Source organism: Triticum aestivum, chromosome 1B, assembly GCF_018294505.1.
Source record: "Triticum aestivum cultivar Chinese Spring chromosome 1B, IWGSC CS RefSeq v2.1, whole genome shotgun sequence".
Taxonomy (NCBI): domain Eukaryota; kingdom Viridiplantae; phylum Streptophyta; class Magnoliopsida; order Poales; family Poaceae; genus Triticum; species Triticum aestivum.
This window is the reverse complement of record NC_057795.1, coordinates 101,778,507-101,798,915: the sequence shown is the minus strand read 5'-3', so window position 1 is coordinate 101,798,915 and position 20,409 is coordinate 101,778,507. Positions and strand designations below refer to the sequence as shown.

The 20,409-nt window shown below is 43.8% G+C and overlaps 2 protein-coding genes across 8 annotated transcripts; one reads left to right on the top strand and one right to left on the bottom strand.

Moving 5' to 3' along the window:
* Window positions 1-4,145: 4,145 nt before the first annotated feature.
* Window positions 4,146-12,551, top strand: LOC123110441 (uncharacterized). 2 transcript variants are annotated; one of them, XR_006453389.1, is made up of 10 exons: window positions 4,146-4,317; window positions 6,028-6,474; window positions 6,556-6,658; window positions 6,871-7,024; window positions 7,103-7,253; window positions 8,183-8,331; window positions 8,413-8,513; window positions 8,601-8,844; window positions 8,920-9,006; window positions 10,881-11,027. XR_006453389.1 is itself a non-coding variant. In XM_044530959.1 (7 exons), the coding sequence occupies exons 1-7, from the start codon at window positions 8,701-8,703 to the stop codon at window positions 12,166-12,168; spliced, it is 807 nt and encodes a 268-aa protein (XP_044386894.1). In that variant the 5' UTR covers window positions 8,662-8,700; the 3' UTR covers window positions 12,169-12,551. The 2 variants fall into 2 exon arrangements, 1 of the variants encoding a protein (XP_044386894.1); XM_044530959.1 differs by lacking the exons at window positions 4,146-4,317; window positions 6,028-6,474; window positions 6,556-6,658; ... (2 more) ...; window positions 8,183-8,331; window positions 8,413-8,513 and adding exons at window positions 11,491-11,623; window positions 11,715-11,776; window positions 11,865-11,931; window positions 12,002-12,551 and having other exon boundaries at window positions 8,662-8,844.
* Window positions 12,552-12,621: 70 nt separating this feature from the next.
* LOC123110443 (protein ALP1-like) lies at window positions 12,622-19,573 on the bottom strand. Of its 6 annotated transcripts, none has more exons than XM_044530969.1 (7): window positions 19,210-19,573; window positions 18,386-18,454; window positions 16,642-17,686; window positions 16,230-16,534; window positions 16,078-16,150; window positions 15,439-15,978; window positions 12,622-13,196 (listed from the first exon to the last, which is right to left on the bottom strand). In XM_044530969.1, the coding sequence occupies exons 3-6, from the start codon at window positions 16,802-16,804 to the stop codon at window positions 15,677-15,679; spliced, it is 843 nt and encodes a 280-aa protein (XP_044386904.1). In that variant the 5' UTR covers window positions 16,805-17,686; window positions 18,386-18,454; window positions 19,210-19,573; the 3' UTR covers window positions 12,622-13,196; window positions 15,439-15,676. The 6 variants fall into 6 exon arrangements, 4 of the variants coding, with proteins under 4 accessions (XP_044386904.1, XP_044386918.1, XP_044386912.1 ...); XM_044530983.1 differs by having other exon boundaries at window positions 16,642-16,764; XM_044530977.1 differs by lacking the exons at window positions 18,386-18,454; window positions 19,210-19,573 and having other exon boundaries at window positions 16,642-18,374.
* Between the last annotated feature and the right edge of the window lie 836 nt (window positions 19,574-20,409).

The following is a 20,409-nucleotide window of genomic DNA, read 5'->3' as shown; positions in this document are numbered from 1 at the left end:
AGTTAGCACACAAGACACAACAAGAGCATGATCAAGATCTTTCTTTAACTTAGCATGGTCATCGTTGTGTGACTCCTCAAGAGCCAAACGATGCCCATGCTCTTCCTCAAGAGCATTGGAGAGATCCGATATCTCATCGGCATTGTCACGACTATGACCTTCCATCTTAGAGATGGTTTCTTCATGAGCCTCGATCATTCATTGGCTTCACCAAGTTGTTCCAAGAGAGCAACAAAGTGCTTCTTGGATTTGCCCTTGAGCTTACTCATAAAAGACTCAACCTCATTCACTTCCTCATTAGAACTCTCACTTTCATCAATGCCATCCGTCAAGGAGGGATTAGTAATGATGGTGGTTTTGATGTTGGGGGTTACCTTGTTGGTGGCTTTAGCCATGAGACACTTGGCGGTGATGTTCTCATTGGGAGAGTCAAAGAGGGACACTCGTGGAGATGTGGCAATGGCAACGGAGGCCATGGCCATGGCTTCACTATCTTCATCATCATCGTCATCCTCATGGTATTCTTCTTGAACCACCAACCCTCGAGTAGGAGTCTTTTTGGTGAAGTTGTTATTGTTTGGGAAGGACTTGGCTTTGTCCTTTCGGATGAGCTTGCCACTGTTGTCTTCCCGCTTCTCGTAAGGGCAATCCACAACAAAATGGCTCACATTGCCACAATTGTAACATGTTCTCACACGTTGCTTGCCCTTGAACCCACTTGAGTTGTTCTTGTTGAAGTTGGGTCTTGTGTTCTTCTTGCTACAAAATTGCCTTGAAGCAAGAGCCATGTGCTCATGATAATCATATTTTGTATCTTCGGGGTTGCTCTCCCTATCTTCCTCTTCTTCCATAATAACCTTGGCTTTTAAGTCAAGGTTGGGCTTCTTTACCCTTTGAGAGCGCAACACCGTGTTGTTGGCGGTCTTGTCCAAGATCCTCATTGCCACAAACTCATCCAACACTTCATTTGAGGTCAAGGAGTGGAAGTCCGGTCTTTGACAGATGACGGAGGACAAGGCCTTGTGGTAAGGCATCATAGCTTTGAGAAACTTGCGCTTGATCCAATTGTCATCCGTGTCCTTGCTCCCATGATCTCGGAGTGAGACCGCAAGCTTGGTAACTCTCCGAAAGAGCTCATGAGGTTCTTCATCTTCTTTCATTGCAAACTCATCGGCTTCACCTTGCACCACTTCATAGTTGGAGCGTTGAATGCTTGCACTTCCCTTATAGAGGGAAAGAACGCAATGCCATGCGTCTTTGGCCATGTCGAAGGGTCGAAGATGAGGGAGATCTTCGGGTAGAACTGCATCTTGAATGATGAAGAGAGCATTCTCATTGAATTGATGGTCCACGGCTTCTCTAGGGGTGAAGTTGCTTCGGTCATGTGGATGGAAACCTTCTTCAATGATTCTCCAAAGATTAGTGTTCACATGATTTAAATGACGCTTGAAGCAATAAACCCAAGAATCAAAGTACTCATTTTTCACAATCTTAGGAGGAGGGCCGGCATGATTTAAATGGGTAGAAGGAATCGGTCCTCCATAGACTGGAGGTGCCACATGGCAAAGATGCCGGTGCCATTTCTACCACTAGTAGAAGGATCCTTTTCACTAGTAGCTTCCCCCTTGTCGGAGTTAGCATCCGTCACCTTGTCGGTGGGATCCCCCACTTTCAACGGCGAGGTAGATAGTTTAAGTCCTTCTAAGAATTTATTAAACATGCTTTCAACCTCGGTTTTCATGGAGGTTTTCAATGTGTCCAAAGCCACATTGAATTCCTCATGAGACACCGCAGTTCCCCCATCACCCGTAGACGAGCTCGGATTCACACCGGAGTGCTCCTCCCTACCGTCTACGGTGTCAACCATACTCTTCGGACGACAAAGTCCTTAATAAAGAGACGAGACTCTGATACCAATTGAAAGGATCGATATAGTTGACTAGAGGGGGGGGGTGAATAGGCAACTAACAATTTTTAGCTTTTCTTTACCAAATTAAACTTTGCATCAAAGTAAGTTGTCTAGATATGCAACTAGGTGAGCAACCTATATGATGCAGCAATCAACAAGCGCACAAACAAGTAAGGGATACAACACAAATAAGCTTGGACAAGTAAAGGCACGAGATAACCAAGAGTGGAGCCGATGGAGACGAGGATGTGTTACCGAAGTTCCTTCCTTTTGAGGGGAAGTACGTCTCCGTTAGAGCGGTGTGGAGGCACAATGCTTCCCAAGAATCCACTAGGGCCACCGTATTCTCCTCACGCCCTCACACAATGCGAGATGCCGTGATTCCACTATTGGTGCCCTTGAAGGCGGCGATCGAACCTTTACAAACAAGGTTGGGGCTATCTCCACAACTTAATTGGAGGCTCCCAACGACACCATGAAGCTTCACCACAATGGACTATGGCTCCGCCGTCTAGGGTGCTCAAACACCTAAGAGTAACAAGATCCGCTAGGGATTAGTGGGGGGAATCAAATTTCTCTTGGTGGAAGTGTAGATCGGGGCCTTCTCAACATATCCCGAGCAAATCAACAAGTTTGATTGGCTAGGGAGAGAGATCGGGTGAAAATGGATCTTGGAGTAACAATGGAGCTTATGGGGGAAGAGGTGGGTCAACTTTGGGGAAGAAGACCCCCTTATATAGTGGGGGGAACAATCCAACCGTTACCCCCCAAAGCTGCCCCGCAGAGAGTGGTACTACCGTTGGGGAAGGCGGTACTACCGCTGTGGCCAGCGGTACTACCGTTCCACCTCGCGGTACTGCCGCGTAGAAGAGGGGAGCGAGGAGCAAAGGGAGGACCTGGACCCAGAGCGGTACTACCGCGGTGGTAAGGGCGGTACTACCGCTTAGGAGCGGTACGACCGCCTCTACTACCGCAACTAGTGCCGCAAAACCTGACACAAAGAACGAGCCCTCGAGTCGAGGCGGTAGGAGCATGGAGCCGCAACGGTACTGCGGTGGAGGGCTCCAAGCGGTACTACCGCTAAGGAGCGGTACTGCCGCTTGATGCACTCGGGCGGTACTACCGCTGTGGCCCGTGGTACTACCGCTAGGACCAAACGAAGCACATAAGAAAGGGAATGAGCTCTCCATTGAAGCGGAAAGGCTCAGAGGGTGCGACAAGGATGTGTACGTGTTGATTCCACCCTAGCCTTACCACAGCGGACCCCCTCTTGATAGTACGGAGACTCCTACAAAATTAGTCCACCAACATAGAAACGAAAGAGCTGCACCGTCTTGAATAACACTCCGAGGGGAGGGAATCGTCTCGTGCCAAAGGATGAATCTCTGAAAAACTCAACGCACACGATTAGTTCGCAAAAGCATTGCCATCAATCACCAAAACACCTTAGGGATAAATATGCCCTTACACTCAAGCTCCACATGTGTAGGTTTGATGAACACCGCCACATCATCCGCAAAAATGGACAAACGTTGCCTCACGCCTCTCCGGGCCAAGGGCTCCAAAATACCTCTGCGCATGGCCCGATCAAACAACCTCTGCAAAGGCTCCATAGTAAGAATAAACAACATTGGTGAAATTGGGTCGCCTTGCCTTAACCCCTTGTAGTTGTAAATAGTATCCCCGGGGTCACCATTCACCAAAATCTTGGTGGTGGATGTAGCAAGAATCCCACAAATTCAAGATCTCCACCTAGGTCCAAAACCAAGCTGCTGCAACACCTCAATCAAAAAGGGCCATTGTACAAAATTGAAAGCGTTAGAAATATCCAGCTTGAGCAGAACCGCAGGTATTCATAGGGCATTTAGTCTACGAGCCGTGCTTTGGACCAACATGAAGTTGTTGTGCAGGGACCTACCCTTCACGTGCACTCTCTCCCACACGTCTGCACGATTCTTCTCTCCATCTTAGGACTGTACAATCTGCGTCCTACGACACAGGCGTCACTCATAACATTAGTTTTCTACCGTTTATAGTTTAACTTTACCGTTCTTAAATAAACCAATTTAAAGTATATTTTCTGTTTTTTAAAAGAAAATTCCTAAAAAGAAAAAAATGAAAAAAAAACGATGCCATTGGGTATGTGCTATTATTTTCGCAAAAAGAATGGTAAGCATGTGCTAGTGAGCGGGCTTGACCCCTAAAAAAAACAAAGGTGAGCGGGCTTGTGGCTTTCCCTCGAGCGATGTGTTGAAGACGAGGAGGCCGCCAAGCGGCAAGCCTGGTAACGCAAGCGAAACCCAGAACCCCCCCTTCCTTCCCTCTCCTCCCCGGCGATCGCCAACGGTTCTCCCGACCTCTCCCCGTCGCTTCCCGCCGAGCTCGGGTCCTCCCCCTCCGCTTCCGAGGTAAATATCTGGATCCTTCCTCCCCAGCCTCCTCCTCCTCCTCCCCCGCCGCGTGGTGCCGAATTTTGCTCGGTGAGTTTAATCTTCGAAACCCCCCTCCCCCCCTCCCGTGTCGCTCGCGGGAGCGACCCGGGAGGGAAACCCTAGCCGCCGTCTCAGTCCTCCCTCCTCCTCTCCTCTTCTCCTCGCCGCCGCCGGAGCGCGCTGACGGGCGAAGCCCGCCGGCGTCGGCGGCGGCGGGGCCCTTCCTCCCTTCGCTCGGTGGCGGCTGGCGCGGGCCGGCGGCAGCGGGCGTGGCGTCGCGCTGACGAGGGGCGTGGCGGCGCGGCGGCGGGCGCTGGCGGCGGGGTCGCGGGTGCGTGGCGGCGGCGTGGTGGGCTTCGTGGGCGCGGGCGCGTCCTTGGCAGGAGCGGCAGCGGCCTGGTCTGGCTCGGCCAGATCTGCTGCCTGGTGGCCACGGACGGCGCATCAATCTGATTTGATCAACATCTGTACAGAAGTCTAATAGATACTATTAGAATCCCTGACAACTGCTGTTACCGGGTTAACTTATTCTAGTGTTTTGGCCGATTGTGTTGTTTAAGGTTGTAAATGCAGATTAACTTTGTAGGTTGGAGTTTGGTTAGCCATGGTTCAACCAACTATTTCTAGCTTAGTTTGGCTGGTTTGGTAGGTGGTGTAACCTACCATTGTGCCGCTGGTGCAACTGGTGTCCATGAGTACTTGTAAATCCGGTTAGAGTTCATAGCTTGAAAATATATAGTAAATGCTACTGCAGTTTTGGCTTGAGGGTGCCAGAAGAGGTTTCCCTGCCAATTATGTTACCTGGTTAGCTTTGTTCTAGTGATTTTGCCGTTTAGTGCTATAAATGCAGATTAATATTTCAACTGCAATTATCTTTATAGTTTAAAGTTTGGTTAACTTATCTGCCTGATTGTTTGATCAGTTTGTTGGTGGTGTTCTGGAAATTGTTTGCATGAGTTGTTATGTATCTGGTTATAAATAGTTGTGGGTTGATCTGTCATGTTTATAATTTTTCCTAGTTATCCAGTACGAATATTAGCGAAGGAAGTGTAAGCATGCAGATATCGTTGGGAACTTAGGCTTGAGAATCTTTTTTTTATTAGTCATTCAGATGCAGTTTAATGCTGTGAGTGCAGATTAGTTATTAAGATGCAGATTATCGTTTGTAGGTTGGAGTTTGGTTCACTGATATGCTTGATTCTTCGGTTAGTTTGGTATGTGGCGTTGTCTTAAATCCAGCGCTGTTGAAACTTCTGGCCATGAATATTTATATCTGTATATAATTATTTTAAGGATCGATCTGTATGTATTATATGATTGCAGTGCAGGTTCCTAGAGTTATCCAGTTTACTTGATGTTTGTTTAATATAGCTTATGTAATCTAGTATAGTACTACAATTGTGTCTTGGAGGTGCTGGACGAATTCTAATGTCATGTGGTAGCTTTGTCCTAGTGCTTTTATATCTGTATAGAATTATTAGAGGACTTTTGAGCTGAAGTCTAGATGTCTTTCATGATCGACCAAGTGCTTTTGTTACTTCAGTTAGTCGTCCAGTAGCACTAGAGTTGTAGATAAGTAAGTTCATGCTTGTAACTAGCAAGTTATTAACTTTTTTGCTTTGATCTAATTGCTTTATACTTTTCTTACGGGCTCATAGTATATAATGCTAATGCGTATCACTACAGATGGACAGTCGGAGGGGCCCATGTCAGATCCATGGTCCTCTACCCCGCGTGCAATCGGGACCGCCTCCTCCTGCTGGTGGAGGTGCAGGTGCGAGTGGCGCCTTCCAGGCGTTGAGGAGCTCTGCGATGGAGGTGGGGGCAACATCAGTGCTCGAGAAAGAGGACCATGAGTGGCAACTCCAGAGTTCGTGTTCCACATCACCTAAGAAGACTCACAAGATTCGTCCAAAGATGGTGCACCCACAGTTGCGTGTGCACTTGTCCTGCGCATTGGCGCGGATGTGTACCACCTTGGTTGATAGGGGAGTGTTCGACGAGTGCCTATCCGAGATAGCTGAAGCATTGCTTAAGGCAGATTTCTGCTCAGAGATGGTCTCGGAGCTGCAGTTAAAACTCAAGAAGGCCATAGATCTCACTGTGAGCGGAAGCAATCACAACCTACAACAGGTTGTGTCATTAAATCCTTCTCTTATGTATTATAAGACTGATCTTGTAGACGAATCTTGATCTCTGATTTTGGTTTTGCAGGTTGTCCACAAGGAGATATGCAAGTTAGTTGATCCTGGAAAGAAGCCATCCTTTGTCCCCAAGAAGGGGAAGCCATGTATTGTAATGGTGATAGGTCTCCAAGGTTGTATTCTAAACTATTTTCCTGCCTCATATATGTTGGTTACTTGGGCGATATCTATCATTTTTCAAAAAAGATCATGCTGTCCACATTTAGTCTTTCTCTTGATGTCATCAAGCCTAAGGTCATTTTGTAGGATTTGTGTACCAAAAATATTCATTTTGGGTATATATTAGATCTCTCTCTCACCTAATTGTTACTACTCATTTGACTAGGCTCTGGTAACACTACAAGTTGTGCCAAGTTTGGGTACCATCACAAACATAAGGGATACAAACCTTCAATGGTCTCCACGGATACAAGAGGAAGTAGTTCACTTGATCGGACAAAACAGATTGCACGCGAGGCTAAGATCCCTTTTTATGGAAGGTAGTCTGTTTTTATTGGTTAAAAGCAAGTTTTTAGCATTTAACCAAGGGTAAAAAAACTAAAATGTTGTTTCTGCAGCAATTTGGAACCAGATCCTGTGAGAGTTGCCGTTCAGGGCGTGGACAGATTCAGAAAGGAGAACTCAGATCTTATAATAATTGATACAAGTGGGAGCTCTACATCTAAAGATGCACTTTTTGATAAAATCCTTAAAATTGAGAAGGCCACGGTATTGTTTCTGTCTTGACTTCTTCTGCTTCTCCTGGAGCTTCAGAACATGATCCAGATGTCATCCTTCAAGTCTCCATCACAATGCACTCATGCATACATGATAAATATGAACGAGATACGATCCAATGACATGTCCAATACATGTCTACATGATTAGATGCAGAGAATACCTTTAAAATACACCTCTCTTTGATGATGCTTACCATGTCTAATGCTTTGCGTGCCTGATTTCTTGCTAAACCAGTTCTCTTATCATTTAATTTGCTTCTGTTTGACGGCTGATTATATGCTTCTTATTTCCTTTTAGCAAGAAATTAAGTACTCCCTCCGTTCCATTCCTGCTCCGTATGTAGTCCATATTGGAATCTCTAAAAAGACTTATATTTAGGAACGGAGGCAGTATTTTGTTACATTTCTATCGTCCTTTTCATACTGGAATGTGTTATTTCATAGAATCTCAGATAATAAAGTTCAGATGATTCTGCATGCCCATATAACATTTTTCCAGGAAACATTTAATCAAAATGTTATATTCAATGGAACTTGATTATTGATCTTAAGTATGATGGGTCAAAAGCCACCCTAAACCAATTTACTTTTACAGTGAAACTTGATTATCTAATCAGTATTTTATTGTCATTTGCTAAGAGAAAGTATCTAGTTTTATTCTTCAGTCCAAGGAATATATATATATTGTTAAAAAAGAATTTGACAAGATCCCAAGCGCCTTACAGTGATCACAAATGCTTTGTCCATAAGCATTAATTCAGATAACTTTGATGAAAACAAAAGGCTTGCACTGCACGAACTTTATAGTCACACACAGGAGGAATCCTCCTATAATCTTAGCTCCAACCCATAAGCCCAGAACACTTACTCCCCACTACCTCCTGTTATTTTGAAATTCCACCTTGTGATTCTTTGCAGAAGCCAGATCTGGTAGTGCTCGTAGTTGATGCTGGAGCTGGCAAGTCTGCATGTGATGTAGCTGTGTTCTGCAAGAGATATGGCTCTATTGGTTCTGCTATCGTGACCAGAATGGACCGCCATCCAAATGGAGGCGGTACACTTAGCGCGTTAGTATCTACTGTTACTTCTTTTATTTTATTAGATTATTATTGTTTTGGTGTATATTCATAGTATCTTCCTATTTTCAGACTTGCAGCAGCAACATGTCCTGTTATATTTTATGGAACGGGAAAACAAATTGATGCATTTGAAACCTTTGACGTGAAGGTCTTTGTGAATAATCTTTTAGGTAAATAAAACCAATCTAATTTACATTCTGCATATGGCTGCGCCTTCTGAACATTGGTGCTACGCTAATGCTCTGTTCAAATTTCAGATTACAAGAATAGGACTTTACAATCAATGTTGAAGATATGCATGGTATGCTGGGCAACCTGCAAGTATCTGAGACTGAAAGAAGAAACGCGATTGTAGAGATGGAAAAGACATGCCTGAATGCATATCATGCTGTCTTGGAGAAGCACAGGATGCTTGCTCAGCAGATTTCTTGTTCAGAATCAGAATACAATAAAATTTGCGACATCCTTGGCGAGCAAGAACTCAAGAAGAGCAGAATCAAGGTTAGCTACAGGTTCCATAGAATCAGAACAATAATTTTTTTTCTGCCATTTACGGTTTTATTCTCTTTTTTTCAGTCTGTCTCTTCATTAGAAGAAAGGAAAGAGATAATGATGATCAATCTAAGAAGCATGAAGAACGAAAAGGATGAAAGAACTAGTAAGGTAAGCCAAAATAAATTTGGTATGTAGTATGTTATAATGTGAGTTACTTACCGTCAACGTCCTACTAGAGTCTAGAATAGTCTAGAGCTTGAGTCAAGTTCTAAATTTAAGCCATGGCTGCCTCGCATGGCGAGATGTGTTGTTTGAGAGTGGGCTGCTACTCTGTATGAGATGCTGATCAGAAAGGTAGAGTAGGATACTGTAGAAGAACGAGTGGAGGACATGATCTGAAGTGATGGAGGAAGATGTAGGAGGAAGAGGAGTGGATCCAGGGACATTTGTTTCCTCTGGATAGGATCTGAAGGCTCGGTGTGTCTCGGAAGCACTTCCCTGCCCGCTGATCAGTACATGGGAAGAGAAGGGTGAGGTAGATCTTATAGCACTTAGCAACGAGGCCCTATCCATTAGTATTCCACATAAGAAATCCATTCTAGAAAAAAATACAATTAGATTAGCTTGTGTGCTGCTTGTGGTGCTCCAAACCTGTACATGGGAAGAAAAAGAGAAGGAGGAGAAGGGCGCTGCTTATTGTTGCTGTTGCTGAAGGAGGGGATTGTTCTTTACTTGGACTAGTACAAGACAGCAGTGCAGAGAACTGGAAGAGGCGATAAGTAGGAGGTGCTCCTGGCTTGCTGCCAGGAGCATAGAGGGAGAAGAGGCACACACAGATGAGAGCAAGTGTAGCTGCATGTGTTGCTCTGAAGAGAAATACACAAGGGATTTGCTGGTCACAATTAGTATGAATGCTTGCCCGCTGTGCTGTGTTGGTGGAGGACGAGGAGGTGAGGACCATGATGGTTGGCTGTTCTCTGTGTTGCTCCGGACCTGTACCTGAGGAGAGAGTAAGAAAGGTATTGTGCTGTGCTCGTGCATGTGCACGTGTGCAGAAGGTACATCAGGCTGCAACAATTTGGAGAATGCAGAAGAACTGAAACTGAGAAGAGGAGGAGCAAACCCGCTCCTTGTTGCATTTGTGCGTTTGAGGAGGTGCAGCAAGAAAAGTCAAGGGATGTGAATGGTGAGCGCGCTGCTGCTACTGATGGCTGGCAGCTAGGGTGAATAGGTGGGTGAATTGAGGAGAATGAGATGCCACATTTTGATATTTGCAGCAAGGGGGGGATGTGACTGGAGGCTGAATGTGTTGCTGATGGGATGCTGGAGGAAGTCATCAAGGAGATGATGGAGGCTGAGATGTGAAAGTAAAGAGTTTACTTGTACTTTGCCGCTCTGAGCGATGTCGGCTTGAGATGTGATACAGAGTAGCAGGCGAGAGAGAGCAGGGCAGCAGGCAGAGTAGAGTTGATGTTGTGCCTGCACATTGGTGTTGTCATATGAATGGTGTTGTGAAGCAGGGATGTACTGCTGCTGATATTGGTGTTGTGAAGCAGGGATGTGCTGCCGCTGATATTGGTGTTCCAGGGTATGGAAGGTCGTGAAACAGGGGGAGGTTGGTGGTGAGTTTGGGTGCACTAGGTACTGATGCCTTGGCGCAGGTTGAGATGGTGGAAGCTGCGAGGAGGCGATGTGAGGCCAAGTGTGATTCAGTGAAGGCGCACCAATGGTGGCGATGAGTGACATGTGGTTGCAACAGAGGTGTGGTGATGGAGATGATGAAGCTGTGTGCTTAGAGGTAGTGTTTGCCTGTTTGGTGATGCTCGTGGAGATGTCTGGGGGTTTGAGGAGAGAGATGGTTGAGGTCCAATGGATGAAACCATCCAAAAATATAGGAGAGAGATGGTGGGGATGTCAGTTATATTTATATATTTAGTGTGGTGGTCGAATGGACAAACCCATCCAGATTTTTTCCACACAAAAATCTATAATTTGTTTGTTGTTTTACTCTCTAACTGCATTTTTTCTGTAAAATATAACAGCTCAAGGATCTCATGTCAAAAGCCTTGGATTTGTGGAACTTCTTGGGTGTGACATGCCCTGAACAGAGGACCTACAAGTCTAGGATGAACAATCTCAGTTCATTCCTTCAACAGGCTAATAGCCTGTCATCCAAATCGCTTGAGAAGGTAAGAGTTTAACACGAATGGTCTTATTTACCAAGTGATAATTACTCTGCATTAATGGCATTTCCTGAGTACAATGTTAGAAGTTGAATCGCTCAACTCCTCTCTCTGAGATGTGCTTCACACACACACGCACAGCTACTACTAGCAGTGAAACTTTATTGATAGCATCTCTCTCTCTCTCTCTCTCTCACACACACACACACAGAGCACTAAGCGCTGAAGCTTAGTTGAATCATTCAGCCCCTCTCTCTCTCTCTCTCTCTGCTGGAGCTAATTACTCAGCTCCTCTCCCTCTCACCCTCTCTGTTGTTTCTCACAACATGCACAAGTACACAAGCTCAAAAGCAGCTAGCTATGCTGAACAAGCAAAAAAAGACTGACACTACTAGCTGACTGCATACTCCTATCTGACATGCATATTCTAACATAGAACATGTTACTGTTGTTTTCTGATTTCTTGCAGCTTGCAAAGATTGTTAAGGAGCTTGAATGTAAGAAAGTGAAGCAACTTGAAGCAATGAAAGCGGATATTCTTAGACGTGCAAAGATCTTTATAAGAAGGACCGAAGGCAGCACCAATTTTGCCAGCCTAAAAGGTAAGAAAATAAAACCAGTGCACAATATTTGTAGAATAATTGTGGGCTTGTGGCTATTTTCATTTTATTGGATTTTGGTGTGTTCAAACAGATTTGATAAGCACGGCTGTTGCATGGGAGGCACAACAGAGGGATGCCATTCTGTATGAACAGGCAAGTTATTACTGCTTTAATCGCTCTTTAATCTCAACTGTTTAAACATGAGAAAATTTTCATTTATCTTTTCTATAATTCTTTCCAGGAAAACCTGGTGGCTCGCTTAAAAATGGTGGAAAATGATATGCGGATGTTCGACTTTGATTCCACAGGTAATGTTACGGAACAAGCAATGGGTTTGATATGCTAAAATTGCTGAAATACTAACCTAAGTCTCTGTAGCTGAGAGAGAAGACAAGAGAGATACTCACATGGGAACGTCAAGCTCATCCAGTGAGACTACCAAGTCTGACCCCAAAGACAGTGACTACATGCCTGAGAGTTCGGAGTCGGATGTAGACATGAGAGACTTTGTGGTCTCCGAGTCTTCTGATTCGGTCTCTTCATGAGGGATGTGATGCTTTGATGTGGCGGCAGAGCTAGGTGCAATCAGGGTAGTCACTTGCTACTGCTCGCTCAGGCTATGAACAATCATGGACCAGACGCCTCTAGGTATGTGATGCCTATCGAGGACATGAAAGTGTGGGCAAGGCTATGGTTTTCTAGTTGCGCTATCCAAGCTTGCAAGCGTGATGCAAATAGAGCTGCACATGCAGTGGCTAGGTTGGGATATTCTTGTGATGTAAATCCTGCCTTCCTGTGGGAGGATGATGTTCCAGCTGTAGCTGCAAACGTTGTGGTGGGCGAGATGCCCATTTTGCCTGCAGGCTATACATATGCCCTTTCTCTAAGATTGATTGCACTGTCCAGCGGCAATATTTTCGTTGATGAATTGCCCTACCAAATCTCCATACGGCCTTGTTCGGTTGTAGCAGAATTAATCCTCTAGTGGATTTAATCCTCTAGAGGATTGGGTGATCCCCGCTTGACACCAAAACCACTTGGGGACCAAATCCTTGCCAGTATGCAATCCACGCCACTCTCATGCATTCGGTTAGTCCCCAAGGGCACTGGACCACAAGGACAACAGTATTGACATAGATGAAGTCGTACATATAGATAACAACAATTCTCATGCAGTAATTACACATATAGATAACAACAATTCTCATGCAGTAATTACACAGATGCAGACTGAAGTGACAATAACACTGACAATTTAAAACACTTATTATCCCAACAATAACAACAATTCTAAGATTTGAACAGGGCACAAATACTAACAAAAATAATAGCAATTTGGAGCATACATAATATATAATATGTTGAATAGACCACAAGAGCTTAATTATCAGTTCCTCCCAAAATCTTCCATGCTACAGTCAGTTGTTTCAGAAATAGTGTTTAGCTTCTCTACAAATATTACATGGACAAAACCCAGCGAATAGATATGAAGCCTTCCACTGAAAAGCACACACAAATAGATCCAAGTCGTGGCACCTTCGCTCTTCTTCGGGAGCATTCTTATGTAGAACTCCTGCTTTTTGAAACCATTCAAACCCAAAATTAGTTTGAGAGTGAAATACTTGGCAGTTTTATTTCCAGGAATGGGAACAATGAGAAAAACATACATAAATAGTAGGTAAATCAATCTCTATCCTCTGATCTATGTTAAAAGCATCCCTTTTTATTTTCTAGGGACAAGGCATCATAGCAGTTTAGAAATAGACAATGACTACAACCACAAGAAAATCAGCCTAGACTAGCTACAACACAAGCACTTGTCAACCTGTGTCGATACATCAAGCAATCATTTGAAAAAAGGTTGTATTATTCAAGCAAAGTATTCCTATAACCAGTCAGTCTAATAGTTTGCAAAAGAACTTCATAAATATATTTAAAACAACTATCCATTTCAGCAGAAAATAATGTCTTTACAGCAGCAGCAGCAACAACATGGACTAAATGGCTAGCAAGGAGTTTAGTAACATGGACTAATTGAAAAGAGGAATACCTGAGTTATTCCATTTCAGCTTTCAGCCACATAAGAGCAGTCTCTGGTCTGGCACTCATGAAAATCTCTCGGTTCTCGGGGATCTTGAAGACTTGGAAAGCCTTGACTTCTTCTTCAAGTGTGATCTCCATTGTTTTCAGCAGATCAATGCAGTTTTTGATAGAGTACTCATCCACGACCCTTGGCTTATTCCTCTCATCCTCCACCTGCTTCGTCCTTATTTCCAAGTACTTCTCCATCATTGCAGCCACATCACCATTCGCCCCCCTCCTTCTCTTTGGTTCTTTCTCTTCTCCATTTCTTGAGGGTGCAGTAGCCAAATTTGGTTGAGTTTGCTAGGGCTCCACAGCAATGTTTTCTTGCATGTAAACCTCCTCAACATCTTCATTAATCTGCACCCTTTCTCCTCCAAGATTCTCACCATCAGCTGATGTTTCTCCTTGATTCTTGCTAGCTCCTCCAATATTCTCGAGATGTGATTGGGTTGAGCAATGTGATGAATCGACAGAGGTGAAGTTATATGTCCCTTCTGCAGTTTGGCCTACAAGTTAAAGTGACAATCAAATATAAGATTTCAAACTAGAAGAGTAAACAAACATAAAACAATGACATGAGTATATGAATGAAGTTGATAACTAACCATCATGCAATTCTCCCAAAGCTTCAAAAAGAGGGAAGGCTTTTGTCTTGAACTTTCCAGCTTTAGGCCTTGTTCGGTTGTAGCAGAATTAATCCTCTAGTGGATTTAATCCTCTAGAGGATTGGGTGATCCCCGCTTGACACCAAAACCACTTGGGGACCAAATCCTTGCCAGTATGCAATCCACGCCACTCTCATGCATTCGGTTAGTCCCCAAGGGCACTGGACCACAGGGACAACAGTATTGACATAGATGAAGTGGTACATATAGATAACAACAATTCTCATGTAGTAATTACACAGATGCAGACTGAAGTGACAATAACACTGACAGTTTAAAACACTTATTATCCCAACAATAACAACAATTCTAAGATTTGAACAGGGCACAAATACTAACAAAAATAATAGCAATTTGGAGCATACATAATATATAATATGTTGAATAGACCACAAGAGCTTAATTATCAGTTCCTCCCAAATTCTTCCATGCTACAGTCAGTCGTTTCAGAAATAGTGTTTAGTTTCTCTACAAATATTACATGGACAAAACCCAGCGAATAGATATGAAGCCTTCCACTGAAAAGCACACACAAATAGATCCAAGCCGCGGCACCTTCGCCCTTCTTTTGGAGCAATCTTAGAACTCCTGCTTTTTGAAACCATTCAAACCCAAAATTAGTTTGAGAGTGAAATACTTGGCAGTTTTATTTCCAGGAATGGAAACAATGAGAAAAACATACATAAACAGTAGGTAAATCAATCTCTATCCTCTGATCTATGTTAAAAGCATCCATTTTTATTTTCTAGGGACAAGGCATCATAGCAGTTTAGAAATAGACAATGACTACAACCACAAGAAAATCAGCCTAGACTAGCTACAACACAAGCACTTGTCAACCTGTGTCGATACATCAAGCAATCATTTGAAAAAAGGTTGTATTATTCAAGCAAAGTATTCCTATAACCAGTCAGTCTAATAGTTTGCAAAAGAACTTCATAAATATATTTAAAACAACTATCCATTTCAGCAGAAAATAATGTCTTTACAGCAGCAGCAGCAACAACATGGACTAAATGGCTAGCAAGGAGTTTAGTAACATGGACTAATTGAAAAGAGGAGTACCTGAGTTATTCCATTTCAGCTCTCAACCACATAAGAGCAGTCTCTGGTCTGGCACTCATGAAAATCTCTCAGTTCTCGGGGATCTTGAAGACTCGGAAAGCCTTGACTTCTTCTTCAAGTGTGATCTCCATTGTTTTCAGCAGATCAATGCAGTTTTTGATAGAGTACTCATCCACGACCCTTGGCTTATTCCTCTCATCCTCCACCTGCTTCGTCCTTATTTCCAAGTACTTCTCCATCATTGCAGCCACATCACCATTCGCCCCCTCCTTCTCTTTGGTTCTTTCTCTTCTCCATTTCTTGAGGGTGCAGTAGCCAAATTTGGTTGAGTTTGTTGGGGCTCCACAGCAATGTTTTCTTGCATGTAAACCTGCTCAACATCTTCATCAATCTGCACCCTTTCTCCTCCAAGATTCTCACCATCAGCTGATGTTTCTCCTTGATTCTTGCTAGCTCCTCCAAGATTCTCGAGATGTGATTGGGTTGAGCAATGTGATGACTCGATAGAGGTGAAGTTATATGTCCCTTCTGCAGTTTGGCCTACAAGTTAAAGTGACAATCAAATATAAGATTTCAAACTAGAAGAGTAACCAAACATAAAACAATGACATGAGTATATGAATGAAGTTGATAACTAACCATCATGCAATTCTTCCAAAGCTTCAAAAAGAGGGAAGGCTTTTGTCTTGAACTTTCCAGCTTTAGGGTGTGACTACATAGTTGACAAGAAAATGATATTAGAGCATGCAACAAGTAATGAAACTTTTAGGGAATAACAATGACATTCTTACTATGATGATGTTTTTCCAAAGTGGTGGATCCGCTAGAATCCTGCACTGCCGGTCGTCCCATGAAACACCGCTTTGCTTCCTTATCTCTTTGATCATCTTGTATTCTTTTTTCAACTCTTTTTCCTTTTCTTGGATTTTCTTCTTCTCGTACCTAGCATAAGGATTCTTTTGGTGGAATTTCTTCACTATCGTATTCCATGCTTCTGAGCTCCATCCATTTTGACCCTTATGTTCAGGTGTATCATGCTCACGAAGCAAGTCCACAAGATCTTTCTCAAGGCTTGCATTCCACTGTGCTCTATCTTCTGCATTTCCACATTGTATGTTAATGTACCTTTTTCTATCTTAACTATTTTGGTTTTAAGCAAATAAAGTCCCGACAAGAGAAATAAAGTCACGGCTAGTTTATTACCTTTGGGAGACCCTCTCCTCCTCTTTGTCACACTGCTTGTAGGAGGTGATGCTCTATCCCTTTTGACAGCTTTTTTGAGGAGGCTCAACCTTGGTGACCCTCGAGCAGTCATCATAGTGACTTCTGAACAATATTCATGACATGAACAATAGAAAAAAAACATAAACTTCTACACTATACTTATTACTACTACACTACAAATGACAAGTTATGCATGTCGATAATCAGCCCACATTTGATGAGCAATGGCATCTCTAAGGTTGTCGCCTTCATGGTTGATTTGATGATTTTGAGGAATATCACCGTCAGGAAGATCAACAAAATTCATGACAGGTATATTGTTTGGTTGGTTATCTAACCAACGCTCATCTCCTTTTTCAGATCGGATGATGTTATGTAAGATTGCCGCCGCTGCTGGTAGCTTGACTTGGTTCTCTATTCGATGATGCGTGCCCACTTTTAGGATTGGGAACCGCTTCTTCAAGATTCCTAATCCCCGTTCGACGTGATTTCGTAACACGGCATGACGGAGATTGAATAGCTCCCTGTGATTTTGGGGTCGACGGCGACCGCGTGCAAACTCCTTTAGATGGTACCGAACACCACGATACGGTGCCAAGAAGTAAGGTGTGTTGGCATAACCACCATCAACCAGATAAAACTTGCCCGGAGGTACATGAAACCCACTATTAAGTGCTGACCGGAGAACTTTAGCATCGGTAGCAGATCCCTCCCAGCCACAAGAAATGAAGGTGAAGTTCAGGTCGAAGTCGCACACGACCATAACATTATGGCTTAGGGTCCCTTTCCTATTTCTGAATGGTGCGGCTTTTTCTCCTGAAATTGTTATGGGAACATGTGTCCCATCAATTGCCCCAATGCAGTTCTGCAACGAAATACTATAACTTAGCACCTATAACATGAAGAGTAAGTTATCGATGTGGATCAAAGTTGGCGAAGCAAAAACCTGAAAATAAGGAAAGAATCTCGTGTCCGACTGAATCTTCGGATGCACTTGACTGGGATTTGGAGGCTTCAAAAAATGCTTGGAGAGAATAGGGATGATGTCAAAGAAATTCTTCATTTGCCAATGGAAAGTATCCCCGCTGTGACCAAACCGAACTTGAAGGTCTTCAAATGAAGAATTATGGGATAACATCCACAGAAATGATGCTAGTTTCTCTTCGACTTTAATTCTGGTATCTTTCACCAACTTCTTCCTTCGAAGATAATTAGCCAAAGATTTGAAGATACGCGGCTCCATCCTAAATGCTACCCGACAATTTTTGACGTGCCCTTCGAGTAACTCCTTAACAAACATCTCGCCTGTTAGCGATGATGTATGACGCGGAATCCTCCGCTTCCTAAGAGCAACTCCATCGGTCTCTATCAAATGTAGTGCAGGGAAAACAAATAACATAATTTCGTCATCCTCCTCCTCCCTCTTCCTAACACGATCCCTCATTTCAGGATCCATTCCAAGTCTAAAGAAGAAAAATGTGGCTAGTTATTACTACTACACCAGAACAGTAAGAGTGCAAGTTGTACAAACAAACAGTTTACCAAAAAAACAACTGCAGTAAGAGCAAAAATTCTTCAACAACTACAATGTCTAGTAATGTAAGATATTAACATAGCTCTCAGCTTACCAAAAAAACAGTTTGTAACACAGATCTATCGACCAAGCAATAATAACCAACAGTACATGAATAAGGAGAAGATTAAAACAAGAGGATTAATCTACCTTGTCCGTCACGATGCTGCCCAATTCAGGGTCTTGCTGCAGCTGTGAGGCGGCGAAGCTAGCTTATATCTGGCATCATCAAAATATCTGGCATTGGAACATCATCTAACAAAAAGGACAACACTAGAAAAAAGGACAACTGCAATGTGTACCAATGAAGAACAGATGATGATCACACACCATGAAGAGAACAATTATATAGTCTACCAATGATCATACCCGAAGTAATTATATAATCTACCAATGATCATACCCGAAGTATCTTTTGTTCGGACATAAAAAATCTTTGGAAGTATGTGCTCTGCTGCTAACAGAGATTAGGTTCACATACTACATTTTGGGACGAACATCATACTGTACTATCAGCAGCCAGCAACAAAAACAACATGCATTGTTGTTCCTCCAGATTAGATAGTCCTTTATACCAAGAGATAGACTAACAATTATACTACTACTACAATAATATGTCGAGAAAAATAAAACAAATCCAAATTACTAACACCAAATTGTACTGCTGACTCCAATACAGAGTAACCTGCTGACTCCATTTACTAACACAAAATTGTACTGCTGACTCCAACACAAATTACTAACAACGGGAAGACAGATCTTGACGACCATATTCGGGAAGACAAATCATGAAATAACAATTGATGCTAGTTCCTAGGAAACCCCAAGAAAAGTCTCGACCTTGACGACCACATTCGGGAAGACAGATCAATATTTGTCTAGGTTTTCATGGAGGGAGCAAATCAGTGCTGCTAGAGAGAAAGGCGGTGGGAGGGAGGGGGGGGGGGGGGGGGGGAGGGAGAGAGAGAACTAACCAGAGATCTCCTCGCCTGCAGCAACCACTTCTCCGGAGCTAGGGTTCCGACCGCGGGCCCGCGGCAAGGGGGCGGCAGGGGAGATGGGACAATTAGAGGCTAGGGTTCCGGCGGGCTTCGTGGCAGGTCGTCGAAGCAGGAGGGCACCCTCCTCCTCCGGGTAGGTTGCGCCGCCGCCGTCCACTCGTCCCCGCCGCCTCCTTGCCGCCGCTTCTGTCGCTCGGGAGAGATGAGACGAGCGCCTCGCTCGGGGATTCCTTCCACGGGGTGCTAGTGGATGATTTTTTCCGCGTGGGTTTGGAGAGGTTTGGGCCGGGGAAATACAACGCGGGGCTTAACCGAACGAGAAAAACTGGATGGGCCGGGTTTATTCCCCGGCGGGGGTAATCCCTGCGGACCCGCGTGGATTGGACCCAAAACCTCGCCGGGCTGGGTGTAACCGAACAAGGCCTACAGATACTGGACTGGCATATTTATGCCATGCGATTAAGAAAAATGGGAAGAGATTATCTGCAAAGTAGCAGTGAATTGCTCACAACATTAGTGAACCACCAAAGGAACTCTGGTCTGGCATCATTTCTACTACTCGCATCACATCAAAGTCAAACAATCTGTCTTAAGCAGGTCGTAAAATGTGATGTGATAAAGCTGGAAATGAAGTAGGTCGTAAAATGTGATGTGATAAAAGCTGGAAATGGTCAGACTACAAAGTATTATTTCCTCCGTTCCGATTTACTCGTCGTGAAAATGTAAGATGTTTTTTGCAGTTCAATTATCTTTTGGTACAAAGGGAGTACAACAACAACAAAATTCAACACACAGGAGTCAAAAGAAAACTCAACTATTCATGTGAGCGCCTTCACATTCACTCTCCATTTCACCGCCAAGACTGCAACACTGGTGCTTTCATGTTTTGACGACCCAATAGCAGCGCCAAATCCAACGCCACTGCTACATACAGGAGAGGAACGCTCACCAGGCCATAGCAAGAAGCAGGTACACCATGCCCAAGAGTGGGGCCGGCGAACAAATAGCACTTCCTGTCAACGAACATCAATCACAATCAACACCTACCCACAACACCAGGCTAAGAAGATGACTACTCAGAAAATCAGGAACAAAAAAACCCAAGAGTAAAATGCAAGCGCGGTCCTAATTCTTTCCCAAAAGTGTCGACTGGGTCCTAATTCTTTCAAAATG